The sequence below is a fragment of the Dermacentor variabilis genome, chromosome 9, assembly GCF_050947875.1.
Source record: "Dermacentor variabilis isolate Ectoservices chromosome 9, ASM5094787v1, whole genome shotgun sequence".
Taxonomy (NCBI): Eukaryota; Metazoa; Arthropoda; class Arachnida; order Ixodida; family Ixodidae; genus Dermacentor; species Dermacentor variabilis.
In genome coordinates this window covers 66,916,483-66,935,249 of record NC_134576.1, presented here as the reverse complement: position 1 = coordinate 66,935,249, position 18,767 = coordinate 66,916,483, and the positions used below count along the sequence as shown (strand labels likewise).

General features: G+C 48.6%; 1 protein-coding gene across 1 annotated transcript; it reads right to left on the bottom strand.

Annotated features, from left to right (window-relative positions):
• Positions 1-9,573: 9,573 nt before the first annotated feature.
• On the bottom strand, positions 9,574-18,159 carry LOC142558389 (uncharacterized). Its single transcript, XM_075670531.1, has 5 exons — positions 18,069-18,159; positions 17,131-17,291; positions 13,640-13,986; positions 12,153-12,495; positions 9,574-10,551 (listed from the first exon to the last, which is right to left on the bottom strand). Exons 1-5 carry the CDS (start codon positions 18,157-18,159, stop codon positions 10,378-10,380), a joined length of 1,116 nt encoding a protein of 371 aa, XP_075526646.1. The 3' UTR covers positions 9,574-10,377.
• Positions 18,160-18,767: the final 608 nt, after the last annotated feature.

Sequence of the window (18,767 nt, the reverse complement as noted above, 5' to 3'; positions counted from 1 at the left end):
CTTTAATGCTCTCGAGGCATTCCGTCAATTCCTCGTCGTCTGCCCCGGTCGCTTCGATCGCCTCAATGATCTCCGGCTTTCTCTTTGATTCGGCAATTTGGAGGCCCAACTCTTTGGCCAAGCTCAACAATTCCGGCTTCTTTAGTGCCTTCAAGTTCATGGCTGCCCTTAGTGCTGCTAAACCTTCACTCTATACAACTTTGACGTACTCAAACTTCCGTCAACGGTTTAAAGAAAAATCACTGCAATGTACTTTCCAAAAAATACGTAAAAGCCAAGTGATATCTCAGTGAAGAAAAGCCGTGCACTCACCATAAGCAGTCATGATCAGGACACCTTCTTTCCGATTAGTTGTTGCCAGGACGAAGAGGCTACGATCTTGTAGTTGTCGTCCAAGTTGGGGTCTCCAGGATTCCGTATCCCAATCGCTGCCAGCCAGTTTGTTGCGTACTCCAGGGTAGCGTACCGTACTGCTGCCGACAAGTAGCGGCGCCTGCCTAGCGAAGCTCGACCGACATTGCTTATTGGGGAGCGTGGTGTTGTCGGCGGGCTGCAGGCATCCGGTAGATCATGGCGACCAAGCAGGGGCGAGACGATTTGCTAGTGCGAAACTGGCACGGTTTATTCAAAGGTAGTTGAAAGAATATAGGAAAAGCATGAAGTATGGTCTCAAGTATGAAGTCTGAAGTCTCTCAAAGTACATTTCGGAGCCCCTTAAATAGGCTCTCTACAAGGGTGGGCGGGATCTTGCTTCCGCCGAATGACACTTGACAGGCACGGAGAGAGGGCCCCTCCTCCTGCAATACCAAGCACGGGTAGGAGAGGTCGATCCTCTCATCGACGAATCCAGGGAGAAGGTCGGGTGAATGACCTCTCCGGCGTCGTGGGGCCTGGCCAAGAGAAGGTGAGGGGGATGAGGTAAGCACACACGATGCCACGACCATGAGAGGAGTGGAAGAGGTCGCCCGTGTGCTTCGGCTCAGGGGGTAGGGCGAATGACCTCTCCTGCGCTCGTGGGCTCCGGCTCAGGCGTTGAGTGAATGACCTCTCCGGCGCTCGTGGGCTCCCGCTCAGGCGGTAGGGTGAAAGACCGCTCGGCACGTGGTGTCAGACGCCAACCCTAACACAGTGGAACACTCGTAAAGAAAACGTGCCGGCGCCCGCTCCGCATCTGGCTCACTTAGTTGTCGCTTGTTTAGTCATTCGCTCGCTTTAATCATTCGCTCGGTCGTAACTCCACAAAAGTCACGCCTCGCAAATGATATTTCGGAGTGAGCGCAACCGTTCCTCAATGCATGCACCTCTAAATTACCGATCGCTTAACGCGGTTCGCGACCAGTGCGTCACTTTAAGGGAAGACTGGCTAACGCACGATAAAGTCTTGCGCGTGATCAATCACGAACCTCAAAGAGTAAAAATGATTTACTCAACGTGAGCTCACTATACTCGTTGAGACGAAGTGAAACGCTGTTACCGCTTTCCCGCTTCACGAACTAGAAAATTAAATTATGGGATTTTACGTGCCATAACCACTTTCTGATTATGTCCAAAATCAAGAAAGGGGCTGACCGATGGAATAGCGCACTGTGGTATAACGTTTCCATTTCCACCATTTCTAAACTCTGTTCACCGAACAATAAAATTCGCATCATAATCCTCAACTGAGCGCATAAACTTTCTGGACACACCAATATACATTGACAATGGGAAGCTAAAGACCACGCTGTATAGGAAACCATTCAACAAACAACAGTACCTAGAATATACCAGCCACCATCCCAGACATTGCTAACAAGGCATCTTTAAAGGCCAAGCCACATGACTACGTCGCATTTGCGTTGAAAACCAAGACTATATAGATAGACTAGATCACCTTAAAGAAACCCTATCAAACAGGAACCACAGAAAGAGTGACCTTCAAACAGCCTACACCGCTGCAACCAAACTTGACCGAGCCGAGGTCCTCAAGGCCCGCCCGAGGATCACAAGAACAACAACGCCTCTTCTTACTACTCAATTCTAAAACGCACTCCCAAACGTGAATAACATCCTCAGTAAATACTACCCAATTCTCACCAGCAACCAGAAACTTAGTAGGGTCTTTCCCGACCCTCCCAGAGTTGCCTACAGACGCAGCACTAATTTTAATGATGTTCTTGTACACGCCACATTAAAGACAAAGAGGATGTTGGGAACTAATCCCTGTGGCCGCCCCAGGTGCTCTACAGGCAAACATATTCAATCTACTACTACATTAAAAAGTACAGCGTCGGATTACGCACACAGGGTAACTTCGGCTTTCACCTGCACATCAAGCAACGTAGTCTACTGTCTAGAATGCGCCGCTTGTAGCAAACAATACATAGGTGAAACTGGACAACAAATTCATACAAGACTCAACGGTCACCGCGCGGACACAAAGCACAATTTACCCAAAGCAGTAGCCAGCCACTTTAATGAACATGGTCATATATTTGACAAGGCAAGGCTCTATACACTACAAACAAATTTCCGTTCCCCTCGCGAAAGGAAGTACACGGAATCATACCTCAGACACAAGTTTAATTGCCTACACCCGACGGCAATTAATTTGGCACGCGACAACTTAGAATCTTTAAAAGCGGTAACTTTAATCTGAAATTCTCATATCATAACCCAAGACACAAAACACATTATGCCACCAGCTAACCCTAATTCTTAACCGCACCTACTCTTCCATATTGAAAAACTTTTTCCTTCCTAGTGCTCGATTTATTATAATCGTTCAGGTTTTTACGCCTGTATCAACTGTACGAACCCATTCTCCCAAGTACACTTGCCCCCGCCCGCTTTTGCGCACGTCACCTTTCTGTTTCTTATTCCGGTTTGGGTCCCCCCTGTCTTTCCCCTTCTTTTTTTATATATATATTTTTTGAAACCCACTCACCAACACATTTCGAAGTCAATATGCCTTTTTCGGCGCCTCAACTCAAGTTATCGCAATTTCTGGATGCCGCCGTAACGACACCTACGCTGCGCGACTGGGGCAATGCCCCTTGAAAGAACATGCCGCTGCCTTTCAATCACCCCATACATTGCACCACAGACTCCTCGTCGCCATGTTAACTACGTCAAGATAACTCGACGTATTGCTGCTATGTTACTCAAGTCACTCAATTCATGTGTGTTCTTTCTTAATTTTTAATTTTGTGTTACTCGCGCACTGACCGCGTGACCGTCTCTTCTAAGGCTACAAGAACATGCCGCCAACGATACCCCTAAATGATTCCTAACCTCCCGCATCCCCAACGCGCTCCCAGGCCCCGTCTTTCTGAAAATTTTTTTCCTCTTTCTTGTTCTTTGTCACTCCCCCTTTCTTTTCTCTGTCTTGGTGTCGCCCTGGCTTCCCCCTTTTTTACTTCTCTGTGCCTTTCTTTCCTTTCTCCCCGCGCTACCACTCTTAGGCTCTTCTCCCCCTTCTTGGGAACGAAGCTCACCGACGTCGGACGACAGCGCTCGTTGCCTCTGAAGTCTCTCCCTTTAAAACCAGCCGCGAGCGACAACACCCGCACGTGACGTCACTGGACTAACCGTTTAAAACTAACATGCCGAGGATGACGAGGCCGCCTTTGACGAAGATAGGTCCTCCTATCGAAACGTTGGCCAGCCTTTCTGAGGCACCTTATCCCTGTTTACAAACTTTATACCACTTTCTGATTACGAGGAACGCCGTAGTGGAGGACTCCGAAACTTTCGACCACCCGGGGATCTCTAAAGTGCACCTGAACCTAAGTACACGGATGTTTTCGCATTTCGCCCCCATCGAAATGCGGTCGCCATGGCCGGGATTCGATCCCGCGACCTCGTGCTCAGCAGCCCAAAACCATAGCCACTGAGCAATCACGGCGGGTCGCTTCGCGAACTAATGCTAAAAAACTGATTTTCTATGTACGCATAGAACGGCCGCGCGTATTTCCGTCGACTACAAGGCACGAGAGACATAATAGCACCAGTACCCACCTCCGAGGCTTTCCGCATGCCTAGAAGATCGGCAAGCATGTACGAAGGCTAGCAAGCACGCGGCATTGTAGCTTGTAATAGTCTAACGAGCTTTCAGAGCGGTACTAGTTCGTTTCATTTGTAGCCTTTGTGCGTCATAGCTGATAAACACCGCGAATTTACTTGGTAAGGACGGCGCGGATTATTTAGGTTACTGAGAGTTAGCTAGAGGGCGGGATGTTAGCGTTCGATCGTTAACGCGTTATTCACAACCATTTGCAACAAGATCATGCAACAAGTGCTTGAGAAATGTTGCGCACCAGATTGTAGCGTACATGATACATTCGCAGTCGTCACGAGACTGCGTGAGTGCTCACTTAGATACTTTATTAATGATATTCATTGAAACAAGAAACAAATACTGCAGTCACTGGATTTGTTCAACCCCCCGTATACAAATCTTATGCTATGCTCGAAGTTACTTGGATCTAGTAAGCCAAACACGAACGCTTAAAGCGCACTACCTTGCTGCGCCGGCATTCACTCTGCGAAAGGTCGCCTGCTACTATCAAGCACTGCAGGCAGCGCCATGGTCCAGGAGGGAGCGTAAAGAGAGGAGAAACGACGAGGATCGACGACGGAGGCGCAAAATGTCGCTACTTTAAGAAGTCTCAGGGGTTTTAGGTCACATGACTGCTGCGTCGTTCGGACGGCCGAAGCCAATAACAGTGCTGTTGGCATGTGCGTCATGCCTACAGGATGGACCGGGCGGGATAGGGCAGGAGACCAAGCGCCTCGCCGCTCCGATCATGCAGATACTTTTGTTTATTCGCCGATCGAGATGCTCGCCTGTTTCACTGCGCACGGCGGGACAAGAATCCGCTGGAGCTTGCGTCTCAGATGAAACCCATAATAGAATAAATGACCTCGAAAATTTGCCTGTCATAAAACATCGCGCGAAACTATAAATCGTTGGCTTAATTTCGCCGATGCAAACGTCCGTGCGCTCTGGCTCCCCTGGCTGGCGTTTTCTCAGTGCTGTCAACGGCGTCGGGAGAGGAATTGAATTTCCCTTGAAAGCAGCATATGTGTGCATACATCGATTGTGTGGACAACCTAGGCATATATACTGTGTCCCAGCAATCGCCTGGTCTCCTGGTTAGCCCATTTGCTTTTCCCTTCACTCAGCGTTGAGAAAACCAAAGCCACTGCAATAATTGTGTACAGGTTGGGCTGACAAACATAGGCGCGTTATTACGAGCTACACATGGTTGTGTCGCAATCGCCTCTGCCCTCTGATCCGACGACCGAGCAAGGTACAGACATGCTGGCTCCAAGCCATCGCGTCTGCCATTGCGGAGGCCCTTGCGGAAAATTTTGCCGCTCGCGTAGGCACGTTTCAGACACGCATCATTTGTTTACATCGATAGAGATGTGCAAAGAGTGTTGCTTTCACATCCTTGGCGAAATTACAAAGTATTCAGAGCATCTACGCATGGAAGGGGATCTAGGTGAAGCTATCCGCCCCTGACTCAATCTTACCAAATGCCTCGAATAGACGTATGCGGCTAGTCTGACTCCCATGCTTCGTACGATGAACCGAGTGGAAGTTTGCACCATGTGTCCGGGGTTTACGCGAGCATTGGCAGCGCCTGAGAATGAACAGGAAAACTTACGCGCTTCTTCACCCCAGGCTGAGTAGGCCGCAACCATTCTTCTATAGGGAACTACAGACGAGCTTTCATCAACGCCATCTCACTCAACAGTGTGTACCCTACAAGCTAAGATCTCAACTGCAAGCATTGTACGATGCACAACACCCGGCGCTACATGGTATGGAAGCGCGCCGCTGCCAAGGAGCGGCGTGTGCAAAACCAACCGAAGAGCAGTGGCACGCCCAACAGGCCCCGACCCTGAGGACAGGCTCATGCCTTTGGTCAGGGCCCTGTGAACGTGCAGGGCACGCATGGCTCCCTGGACTCTGAACACCACCCACCTAAGGCGAAGATTTTCGCCTACTCAACTCAATCTTTACCACTTCAACTAGGAGGGGGACCGAATGAAATAACGGGACTGGCTTCATGGAGCTCTTCGTAAATTGTATTGGTTTGTTCTCCCGTAGGTGGTTGCAGATTGGCACCACGCAAGTTGGTAGCCAAACAAACTACCGTAAAATATACAAAGCTTCTGCGGTGACAGTCGTCCTGACTTGACGCTGTGCACTTTCGAAACCATGAGGTCTATTCGTAAGGATGAACGATCGTCATTGAGATCCTAATTGCTTGTTAGAAGAACTAACAAAGTAGCAATTTATGTCAAAGGACATTCATAAGACAGGAGGCGCTATCCACTCAGAAGAGAGAAGTTTAATGATAGCAAAGGTTGAGAGGTAGGCCTCGGAAACTTGTGTCTTGTCTGCGACTCCTAAAGTGGGGTAAAGGGTTAGGGAGACAGCTTAGGGAGAGCGTAGGTGAGCCTTTCGATCGTTCCAAGAGCAGAAACGGGCGTGAAATTCCATCTTCATTTCGCCTTGCCTTCAATGCAGTTGTTCGTTCTCGTCGAACCTTTTGGACAATCTCGAATATACGACAGTCGTTGCTTCGCAACTGACAAGATTTCAGGAGCTGGTGTCATGTGGTCAAGCTCTGGCTAGTATATTGTTGGTGTCACATGATGCATCAGAGGCGTTGCTACGATGTCTGTTTACCGCCTGCTCACAGAAAATAGCACGCACACACATACGCAGCAAGGAGCATTTGCTTGTTTTTACGTCAGGATATAAGCGCCTGCGTAGTTTTTCACACACTCCAACAGGCGCGGATAACGTTGGGCGTGAGCAGTTGCGCCACTTCCACTGGGCTAGTAGCGCTACCTACAGCACGCGCTGCACTACATAGCATCGTCTGTGCACTGGGCTAGTAGCGCCAGTCGGCGGTACTAGCCCAGTGTACAGACGATGCTGTGTAGTGCATAGTGCTACGTAGCATTATAAGTTGAGGCGCCACTAACACTTGTAATGGCATCAGCAAACAATCTGCCACAAAGGACGTTTGTCAGACATAAACTGCGGGTGAAATTAACCCGCAAAGGAAATTGCTCTAAAATTTAAAAGGATTATCTGTTAGCGAGTTACCACTTTTCCTTATTCGGGCATGTTTCTAGCCTTTTACGTGGGCCAGTCCCGAATATATTTTTCTAAATAATGTGGGCTGATGCGTACTACTGAGACTATCGTGCATCTTCCTGGGGCCAATGCCGCCGCCATCGAGAGAACAGATTTGTGTAAATAAATAGCGCTGTCCACGGCCAGCTTCTAGCAAACGTCCTGTAGCAGTGAAGCCCGATACTGAAACCATTCCGCCACGGACGCCCTTCCTTTAGTACTGCACCTGTGATAAACACATCGTAGTTTCGGACCTAAATGTTGGCCGGTCCAGACGATAGTGCAGTAAAAAAACGAGAGTCCGACGGCACACCTATATCCTTCACGCAAGGGTGAAGGAATTAGGAGGTGCCGTGCTTAGTGTCTTTGCCCTCAGTCGGTGAGAGTGGTATGTCGGGCTAGCGGCAGGAAAGTTTCAGTAAAGGGGGGAGAGGCGGGGAATTAAAGCGGCACTGGCTAGTTGTCTTTCCTTCATTTTGCGTTGCCGTAGCGGAACCGAAAGAATTGCCGACTGTTAAAAGCACAAACCGAAAGGCGCAGACGCAAGCAGACATCGCTTTGCAGTGAAGATGCGGAAACACCCGAGGAACGGTTATCTCGACTGCAGGAGGAGGAATTAAATAGAGAAGGGAAGAATATTAACCAGAAATGCGCCTTGTTGGCTACCCGCTCGAGGGGGGCGGAAAGAGTGAATAGCAAGATAAGTTTAGGGAGGCTATAGGAGCAGGAAGAACTGCTTAGATTTTGGAAACGCGGGAGACACGTTGCGAGTTCACGAGGACCGCTTAAGAGGATTGAGTGTGCAAAGGAACACCTGGGGAACAGGAGGTGCGCCTACAATCACAGAAGAAGCTCTTATCAACAAGATCTGCGAACGAGGACGATGCTTCAGGAACAGATTCAAGCGGTGGCTCGAGCCTGGAGCGGGACCGGCAGGGCTGCCTTCTCGCCTTGCGCAACCACGGTCCAGCACTTGGAGAAACACTTCACCCAGAACTGCTTCGGATCTACGTGTTCCGTATGCGATATGCTGGTTCGCTCTTCAATGTGACATACGTGCCGCAGAGCTATTCGAATTTACTCGTAGCCGAATTCCCCGTAAATCGAATGAGGGACTTGCAGGGAAACTAGCGCACGCCTGAGACGCCAACGAGTAACTTGTCCCGATTGCCCCGTTTAACGGTTTCGCCTGCTTACCGACACCCTCGTACCTTCCTCCTCTGAGCCGGGGTCGGGGAATGGGGGTACTGTGTAAGAGCTCACCTAGTGAACTGCCCATTTCGGCCGCTCGCCTCCTCTCGTACAGCTGCATCCAATCAGCAGCGGCCGAAATGGCCAAGCCATTAGGCGGACTCTGGCAAAATATCCCCTGATGAGACAACACCTAGTGAGTCCTTGGATTTGTCCGCCTCCAGTATGGCAGGAGGATCGGGCAGTGTGCGTGAATTTAATGGTCATGTCGTGCGCGTGCAGACTATTATCTGGAGCCTGCAAAGAAGCGTTAGCCAAGAAGCGCTGATGTATGGAAACAATAAACTTATGCAGGTTTATGAAGCAGTCTACGTCGGTGGAGAGAAAACCAAGGGATACTTCTGCGTTTGGCTGGACATTTAAAAATAGCCTGTACTGGCTAGTTACCACTACTTTTCTGTATCGACTACGTTTCTACCTTTTCCCGTGGGTTGATCCCTGGTATCGCGCTGTCTGAAACGTGCGTAAAGAGCCGAAAGTAAGGAGTGCAAGAAAGTCCGAGTAAAGAGCAAAAAAAAATTCCTAATAGTCAAAAGTTGCGATCTCGCAGTGCTTGATGAGGGAGTAGATCACAAACCAGCTTTCGAAGCTTGCAAGGGAACGGCTACAGTGAACGGTGCTTGCATGATACAGGTGCAGGAACGTGGCTACAAACTTCGTGGTGAAAATGTAGCAGCTGTAGTTCCATAATTGCTAACCAGCGCGAAAATAACGGACGACAGAGGTAAAAGGAGACACTTCCTTTCCATTACCGGAAGGCCTACATGGGGCAGACAGGCAGCTGCATCAACGAGCAATTTGAGCCAGCGTAAGAAGACTTCTCACCTTTCAGCGCATTGGAGATCATATGGGTGAACACCTTTCTTGCAAAAAGACTGACATTATCGAGCACAAAGACAGCTGTTACACAGCCCTTGTCCTGTGTCATCGTACCACAGTCCTGTGTTTTCGTGCTGATTAAAATGTGCACCTCTTCCAACTCGCCCATCGTACTGCTATGATTGCAGCTTGCTTCCTATAGCCATTGATTGCTTGTAAACAAGACGGAAGGACTTGCTTAAAACCTATAGGCAGTGTCATTAATATTGAGAAGACACAGATGCAGCGACTTCAAAGGAGAAACAAAATAACTCAAAAAGCGCCGAAACATTTAGAACACAGGGATATTTGCACTTCACTTTTATTAAAGCCGCAAGTACAAGTTGCATCCAAATTACGAGCATTCCTAGGTTTGATTAGGGAGAATAAAACAAGTATCAGAAAAAATGCTGCGTTAACGCTACTACATGTAGTGGAACAGCCGGACTACTTAGGTTACAGTGACGGACTGCATCAGTTAGGCTTATGAACGATAACCTCACAAAAATGCAAGACGCATGACGCCGATAAAGAGAAGGCCACACACGGACGCCTAAAGTGAGCGTTGATACATTCAGTCCAGTATTATGAAAGTAAAACGGTTTTTTATATGTGCGTTATGACGGCGAAGAGGTGCTAACAAATTCTTATGCACCATAAGAAGGAAGTTCGCTCTTCAAGAGCACGCGTGGAAGACGTAGACTGCACTTTCATCCGGTATCTTGCAGGCGTTAAGCAATGTTTTAAAGGGGGACTAAAATGTGGGTAACTGAATAACTGCAGTTACAAACAAAGGTACTTCGTGACAAGGTGGCTTTACGCCAAGGGAGAACATGCATATTTCGTGTGAAAACGCAACCTGAAGATACAGTTCATCTGATGCGGGAACGTGATGTACTGTTCTGCTGCAATGGTCCTAATTCGTTCACATGAATGGGCTAACGGAGTGAAGTGCCAGGGGAGAGCGTCCGAGTCTCGAGCTTTAGTTGCGCCTCATGTCATTGTTGTGGAGGAAACGGCAAACGCGAGCGAGAACGTTCACGTTAAGCTCGCAGATCTTGGCCCGACGCACACGCTCTCTGTGGCAGGTTACTCTCGACCTGACGACGCCCGTCACTACGAAGTAGCTAAAGCCGACTACGGGCCTCGGTAATCTGCTCGGCCGCAGTTGTGTCGTCGAGGCCGTAGTTATGGGACAGCACGTGGGCTACGGAGTACGTGTGTGCCAATTCTCTGAAGGCAAGGACGTGGCTGTGTGCACTGGAGCCATTGACGAAGTGGATGGCCGCGTGGACTTTCATCTGCGATAACAAAGTGCAGTCACCAAAGGTCAGCAAGTTAGCGCACGAAGAAGCAAACACTGGAGCTACAATCCGTATTAGAGATCGTTCCTGCACTCAGCCACTGCAGTAAAACGAGAGATGTTTCCTGGTGAAAGAAAGCTTCTGCTGCTTGAATTTATTCGGGCGGGCTAGGGAATATCCACGAAGGTGTGTCATCGTCCTTTTCCTAACTCGCAATGCTTTACGATGTTCAGGGGTCAACCACGCGCATTGCAGTTGTGCTGTAGACAACACGCTTCCATTCCATTTATTCTACGTCCCGAATCTTCGCCGTCTTGCTACCTCAATCTATTTGGGCGACCTACTGAAGGTAGGGCCCTAATAAAAGAGGGAATTTCTGGTGCCGTACTTGCTATGCGTCATTAAGAATCGATTGGCTATATTTTGTACGACTGCCTGCAGTACAGTCCAGAGGGAATCGCTTCGCCACAACCTCGACCAGGTAGACGAGGGACCACTATCGCAAGAAGGCATTTTACACCATTAACAAGAGCTAAGTTCACCGAAGGCCGTGCAAGCTCTACTGCGCTACTTGCGATCTACCGGCCCTTGAACGTCTAACTGGAACGCCCTTCGTGCGTTTCTCTGTGTGCGCAATTTTCAACCCTTTCTTCCCTATGCTCTTTCTAACGCCAATCTCCCAACCCCAGTGTACGGTAGCAAGCCGCACAGTAATGTCTAGTTAACCTCCCAGTCTTTCCTCTTGATCTCGATCTGTATGGGATAAGTTATATAGAACGAAGTTATAGTTAATGGTGTCGTTGTTGAGATTACACAAAGAAAGACCTATCGACGGGCTTAAGACAATGGCTTAATTTGCTGCAAAAGTTTCTCTAGCGGGGGTTAATAATGCCGAACATGCAGATTTGGCTTTAGCTGGCAGCTGGTGCAGAGATCATCGTCATGCGGTTATCGTTCTAATTACCTGCTTTACTGCAAGATTCAGTATTTGCCCACTTTCTATAGATAAATAACTTTATACATGGTTGTACACCGTCCCGCATGAAATCTGATAAACAGCGGGCATGCATATTCCGCGAATGCTTTCGCTACGACAGCATTGACCACAGTCATTAGTTGCCGAATGCGATGGCTTAGACCATAAAGTAATACGACCGGGTGACATACTTCGTTTTTACCCTTTATTGGAAAACTGCTGTTGTAGGCACACCAAGTTCTACGCCAGTTGATTGTATCTTCTCGTGACAGTGAAATGGACGTTCAGCGAAACAGCCTTAATTATAACATGATAAAGGCTCATGTGGTGGAATTGCCTGCCAACGTGTCAGATTGCTTGCAAGTTGGGACCAATTCACACTATAGGCACAAAAACGCCTGAGCCGAGGGTATGTTTTGCGGTGGTACACTTTAGCAGGGCCAACAATTAAAGGCTACAAAATCGGCAAGTGTATTTGACAACCGGCAATGTGGTGGAAAAACATCTCGCGGTTAGCGCGACCATTTTTTGCAGGCCATTGCGTAAAAGATACACAGTACGCCGGAAAGAAAATCACTAGAAGTATTTAAATGAGCTCGCAACCTGTGCAGCGCAAACTCACCATGTTACGACGGAGAGCCTGCTTTACTTCGAAGGATGTTGCCTGGTTGACATTGCGGAGCATCAGATTCACGGCTATGAGGAAGGGGTTGAGAGGAACGGCCTCTGTCATTTTTTTGCGGAGAAACTCCGCTTGTTCCCTCTGGCCTTTGAGATCCTCAATGATAATGGTGAGGATGTAGATCGTCCGGTTGCACGCGACTAGTTCGCCCATTGCCTTCACGACCCCTTCGTCGAACAGGTGCTTTGGGAGTTCCAAAATTCCGATGCTGCTATTGCTTTTGAGTGCCTCAACCAGCTTGAGCATTTCGGGCGGTCTTACGTAAGCGTTCAGCGTCAAGTGCCTGCATAAATAAATAAAGCAGGGATGTTAAGAAGATGAGAATGTCCGGTTTTGCGTCCGCCTATTGTAAGGTTCATAACAGCTCAATTCATTTCATAAGCTTAATCCAAATTCGTAATCCTCACCAACTGGCACAACTTGCCACCTTGATACATTATATTGTTTGCTTCCATCTAATGGGGGAGGGGGAAAATTGAGGAACAAACGTAAACGAACAGAAAGTACACCATAAAGATCTAAAGAGCGCCGGCCTGAAAGCAAGATTACGCTGAAGTGGTTTAGGCTGTAGAAGATGAGGTGCTTCATGCGACAGCTGAAAAAAAAATAAGCTGAACCAAAGTGTGCGCTTCAGGAGATACGCGTGGCCTATCTGAAAAACGGGTATGAATTTCTTACGTTACAGACACAGAAAATGTTTGTGCAGCGAATATTTCGGAGCTATGGGCACAGATTTTTCTAGTTGCAACTGAGGAATGTCCAATATAGTGTAGAAAAAGGACGCGTTTGTGAAAATTGTTTTATGGTTGAGGTATTTTGCAAGTCTTAGCACTAAATGTAGAAATTTTGACAAATTGTACCAACAGAGATGACAGTGGTGAAGACCGTGAACAAGACGTCATTTTTTTATATATTTCTGGATATGACGGACGACACCCAGTATAATTGCATACAAGTTGAACAGGTAAGGAAATAATTTTTCACCGGCACCTTAGAGACAATGGACATCAGCTCTAGTAGCACTTCGGTGGTAGCGTGAGCGAAGCGCTACTCGAATATCAGGCGATGTAGATGAAATAGCATTGAATTGTCATTTAGCGGAGTAATGCAACATGTTGAAGCTATGGAGCTATTATGGGGAAAAAATTAAATTAACCGTGCACGTTTCACCGGTCTGCTTGGCGCCGTGGTTCTGTAGTCCTGATGGCTCAGTGTCATTGTCGCAATGTCAGCACTCTTCGCAAGGCGTCTGCATTTGTGTTAAATTCGGATGTGCCAAGTTCGATTGGAAGGATAGAATGCCGAGCAGGTAAGCGGAAAAGGCAATTGTGTGGGTACTTCGTCCTACCATTCACGCGGTGCAGCCCTCAGTTGGAACAATCTGTTGAAAACCGGAATTGGAGTGAAGGGGAAGGGTGCAGGAATACCTGAGGTACATGGCCGAGCGGACTGCGCCGACGATCGTTTGAATCACAAGCTCATGTGGGTTAAATGTGCCTTTTATGCTGGCGATCCGGATGTGTTGAGTGGTCGATAGAGTATCCATGAGGGCACTGGCGTCGGCGAGGAGGCACCTGTCCAGATCGAACTCGCAGGTGCATAGGCTGCACAAGGGGACACCCTCCGCAAAAAAGGGCGCGCGGGGTTCCTCCCAATGGAACTGAAGGCGAGCGGAGACGCCAAGTGTCGTGATGAGGCTGAAGAAACGGCGGAGTTCTTCCGCTGGTTGCCTCCTTAGTATGGTGACTGTCAGTGTTTCCAGAGAATGGTTAACCTGCAGGAACATTTAGACATCGTGCATGCGGTACGCAAGGAAAGAGCAGCGCAAAAGAGAACACCAAAGTCTCTTCAAAGCAGTAAACGCTCGTAATGCGCGGCTTTGAACCTGCCGTGCATGTGCGGAGCTTGCAAATTGTCATAGTCAGTCTCAGTCAACACTTGTAGTACACTTGCAATAGCACGTATGAACGCGACACCGATAGAAAAAAAAACAATTTTATTTGCCTCTCCACAGCTTGCGTCGCGGTTTCGCGAGTTTAGTAGGAAGTGCCGACTCATCCAACTTCACAGACTGATGACAGCCTATTGCAGAACCTGCATGCATAGCCAGAGAAACCAGTGCACCTGCTTCAACACCTACACGCCTCAGTGTTGAAGATGCGACAGTAACAAAGTACTACCGCTCGGGCTTGGTAGTCGAGCGATACATTGGGATAGGCCTCAAACGAAGAGTGTCTAATCGCCCTCAACTGTTGAAGCTAGGGAATGAGAACGGCTTGGTGGATAACGACATGTGGCGTGGTCAGCGCACCCCATTTGCTGAAAACTTCACTAATGCATTCAGGATAGCGCAAGGCTTGTTTTAAACATCCGTACACTTCAATTTACCATTCTCTCGAGGGCGTCACTATGTTGACCTGCCGTAAAGAGAAAATCCCAAGGCTGAACTACTCAACTAAATTGCAGTCGGAGGGGGAAGGGTATGCGAGTATACGGGAAAAGGGACGAATTTGTCGTTGGATGGACCACCGTATAAAGACATTTCTCCAGCAATTAGCGGTAGCATGCGGCGATATATTTTTAGCTTAGCGTTCCCGTCATGGGTATGGGACGCCTCCAATGCGCATGCGCAGAGTTCACTGGAAGGCTGGGATCGGTGACTGCGACTCCTCCAGTGGAGTGCACAGGCTGCCTACTTCGATACAGACTCACTCGGGGTCCTTGCTGTCCGTCGCCACAGCACGAAATAAGCGAAAAAAACCAGCCGTAACTTAGTCTCGCGACGCTAACGACACTTTATAAGCACTACTTTCTCGCCATGAGAACGGATTGTTGTGACGCTGTCAGACCCAGAGCGATGGCGTCGATGCGGAAAGTGTCGATTTTCGCCTAACCTGATGGTGCCACATAGTACCCCAGCGGAGTGAAGACATCGATTGGGTAGAAATAGACTTCTCCCCGGAATGCCACTCATGTTGTTCTAGGCGTGTCAAATCGAAACCCCTCGGTTTAACGACGCAACGGGGCTTGTACTTAGTTATGAGCGTGAGTCCATATTAATCGTTTAATTAACAATGGTTGCAATTGCTTGCCTTTCGTGATGGAGAGCAAGTAGCACGAGTTAATTAGGTTCTAATCGGGCCGCCCGGGCAACGTCCTGTTGCGCAGTCGGGGTAAAGTACGGGGGCCACCCTAAGAAGCTTTGCGCTGTCGGCGTCGATAATGATAAGAGGGTCGCGGTATGCTAAAATACATCTTATTGGCATTAATATCGTACCATACGTAGATTAGTGTACTCGAATTATGCTAGAGATAACTGGAGTAGAGAAGAGTTAGACTTCTTAAACGAGAAGTTGTATAAAGTGCACTACCGTGGTGGCTAACAACGGACGGAATTTGCAGCGGTAAGAATAGAGCACAAGTAGGTCACATTTAATGCAGTGCATGTGTTTAGAAAAACGTTAAGAGGGCAGGAAGTTGCAGGCAAGGATGCTTTCCCAGTGCTTACACCCCCAAACAAAAATAATGCAGACGGGGCTTCACGTAAGAAAAGAAGGTTGAACAAAGCAACATCATGTGCACACCGAAAATTCCGCAATAATTCTTGGACCAGGATAGAGAAGCTAGGATATAATGGTACCGAAACGCGAATTATATTGGCAAATTCAGTAGAAGACCCCGAGTACTGCTGCGAGAACACAGTGTAAACAAGCAGCAATCAAACTAGAAGAATAGACAATTGACATCCAAATAGAGCTGAACGCTAATTTTGCATTAATATTACACATAAGTGTATTCCGTGCTTGAGTGCTATATTTGAGACGAAATATGCAAGTGGTTGAGTGAAAAAGTGTAAGAAACTATTTCGAAATACCAGTGCCCGATAAGGCTTTGTTGCGAGAGGCAAAAGATCAGGAGGAGGAGTCTGCGTTTGTTGACGCCGCATGGATTAATGGTAAAAATGCTTATTCGGTGGTGGTAGTAGATGGCAAAGGGAGCATTAGAAATGCTGCTTCCATTTATACCAAAGACCCGGGGGTTGCCGAACAGGTAGCTATTGCTCTAGCGCTAATTGATTCTAGAAGAGTTTTGGTGTTTAGCGACTCGCGATCTGCGATTACAGCCTTCTCGAGAGGACTTGTTGCGGAACCGGCTAACAGACTGCTGCAGGGTAGGGATATCACTTCGCATACCGTTACTTGGTTCCCGGCGCACATGGGGACAGTGGAGGGAGCCCCGCGTAACCTCAACGAGGTGGCGCACAGGGAGGCACGAGGATTAGTGTGCCGTGTACTCCCTGAAGGGGCTGGATCTCCCGCTCCTGAGTACAGGGACAAACTGTTAACCTACAACGACATCACCAAGCACTATTACTTAGGGCGCAGGGCATTCCCGTTGCCACATCCTAAATTAAGTAGGCCGCAGGCGGTTACATTAAGGCTTCTGCAGACACGGACGTACCCTAACCCGGTCATCACGAATAAAATTAATCCGGACTGCGGGGTTTCAGTCTATTGTAGTAAGTGTGGGGGTTTGCTCGATTTACAACACATGCTGTGGCGCTGCTTGGCGTTGGCCGGTGATGGTTCTCGAGGTGAACAGTGGTGGCAGCGAATGCTGCACAGTGAAGTGCTGGCGGACCAACTCAGGGCTGTCCAGAGGGCCCGTTTGATGGCAGAGGGGCTCGGCCTCTGTACCGACGTGGGAGCGGCCCGCATCAGTCCCAGACTGATCCCTCAGGACCTAAAGTTCTCCATACCATACCAGTGCCCGATAAATGCATCCCAAAGTTACAGTGCGTAACAGCCTACCTTGTAAAGGCACTCGCTTAGGCTACCCGGTAACTAACAAACGAAAACCAAATTCTTGCGTTAGTTCGCAAATCCGCGTACAACACGAGTCCGGAACGGTGGCTGACCTGCATGGCCTCGACCATTCTGTAGATCCCGCTAGGCTTGATAAGGTTCTTTGCAACGTTGAGCTCCAGTAGGCGGTCATCTACGTTCAGTGTCAGGGCCGCAGCTATGCCGAATGTGTCGGTCAGATGGCAAGCGGACAACGTGAGACTGAGTAGCACACCTGCACCAGAGCATTGACACGAGACGAGATTAATGCAGCCGATATGTAGAATGACCCCCGTTTTAACCACAGAAAAAGTAATAGTACAATAAACTCGGGTATTCTTTAATGTGTGAAGCTGAGAAGATGAACACAACGACAAAAAAAAAAGACTTATGCGCGTACATGTGCTTTGTTCTAGGTAAATGTTTTGCTTTTTGCAGGAGGTTTGCGTTTTATAGTCAGCCGGCATAACGCTTGCTCATATACTTTAGTCAAGAAAGAAAAAAAGCTTTCGCCTGCGACAATTCTAGTCAGTTGTTAAAAACCCCAAATGTCAATTGCGACGTCTGAAGTACGTAAAAGCTTAGCCTCTGAGGTGGGTTTTCACTGACCACTGGGCAGGGAAGGGTTGCGAAGTGGACACCAGGAGGCCTGCGCGAAGGAAATTCCTGCTTGTGCATTGAGAAAGAGCGAGAGCTATGTTGACTGATCCAGCTCATGAAATGGCAACTTTTGGTTTTTGCTAATTTACAGCGAGAGAGGAGGAGCGCCCCAAAATAAATTCAGGAGGACACTGAAGTTCGAGCGCGACAATTAACCAAGTTGCGTTAACTGCGCTGCGTACTCGCCACGTAACGCCGAGGCAGCTGCGCTAGTTGAGCCTTTGGACAGAGCCCCAGAATAATTTTGTGATCTGCACCGGAAGTATCGGCGCCCAGGAATGCACGACAGGTAGAAGGGGCTCAAAATAACATGAAGGAATGAATAAAATGCGTGGCTGATGTGAAATCACACCTCCGTCTGCCAGCACAGCAGCTTGATGCTCTGAATGGAGGCAATGGTGGCGGGCATCTCTCGGACCAAGGTTCAAGCGGTTGGTGCGCATATGTGGAGGTGGTTGCTGCCGTTTTTTCCCTCGTGACAGCTTTGGGACGCTGTGGCTGCACCACGTTCGGCCCACATTTTCGAGTGCCTTCCTCGAAGCAGCTAACGCGACGTCGCAGTCGTGCGACGTTGGTTCGCCTGAATTTCAGCAGAAGGTCGAAAAAACTTTTATTGCTTCATTTCTGTCGCAGTGCAAATTTCATCGTTTTAATAGGAAACTTGACAGAGGCATGTACCACTGCATAAGAGGTCGTGGAACCGAACTATCGGCGCGACTAGAGCCGTACGGCCGGAGTAGAAGTCACGCCTTCATAGTAAAATATTTTGCACGCACAATTGTGTCCCCCCTTCACTGTGTTCTTTTCAATTGTGCGCGCAAAATATTTTACTATGAATTCGTACCAACTCGCCCAACTATCAGTTCTGCAGAAGTCACGCCGTTGCCGTCTCGTGGTAATACACAACCGTTTGCCCATTAGCCCTGAGAACGAACTAAAGGGGCACTCCGTGCGCCGCTGGCGTGACATCAGGGCACGGACTGCCGCTTGTCTGCTGCACTTCGGGAAGTGTGCGGGTGCCTTCTGCTGTGTTTCCGTTTGTTCGCTCTTG

What these genes read in the sequence shown, in the direction of transcription:
- LOC142558389 (XM_075670531.1), bottom strand. Translation starts at nt 18,159, where the DNA reads ATGCGCACCAACCGCTTGAACCTTGGTCCGAGAGATGCCCGCCACCAT. An exon ending in GAATGGTCGAGGCCATGCAG is followed by an intron (nt 13,987 to 17,130) that starts GTCAGCCACCGT and finishes ATGTTCCTGCAG; the next exon opens with GTTAACCATTCTCTGGAAAC. An exon ending in AGGCTCTCCGTCGTAACATG is followed by an intron (nt 10,552 to 12,152) that starts GTGAGTTTGCGC and finishes TTGTTATCGCAG; the next exon opens with ATGAAAGTCCACGCGGCCAT.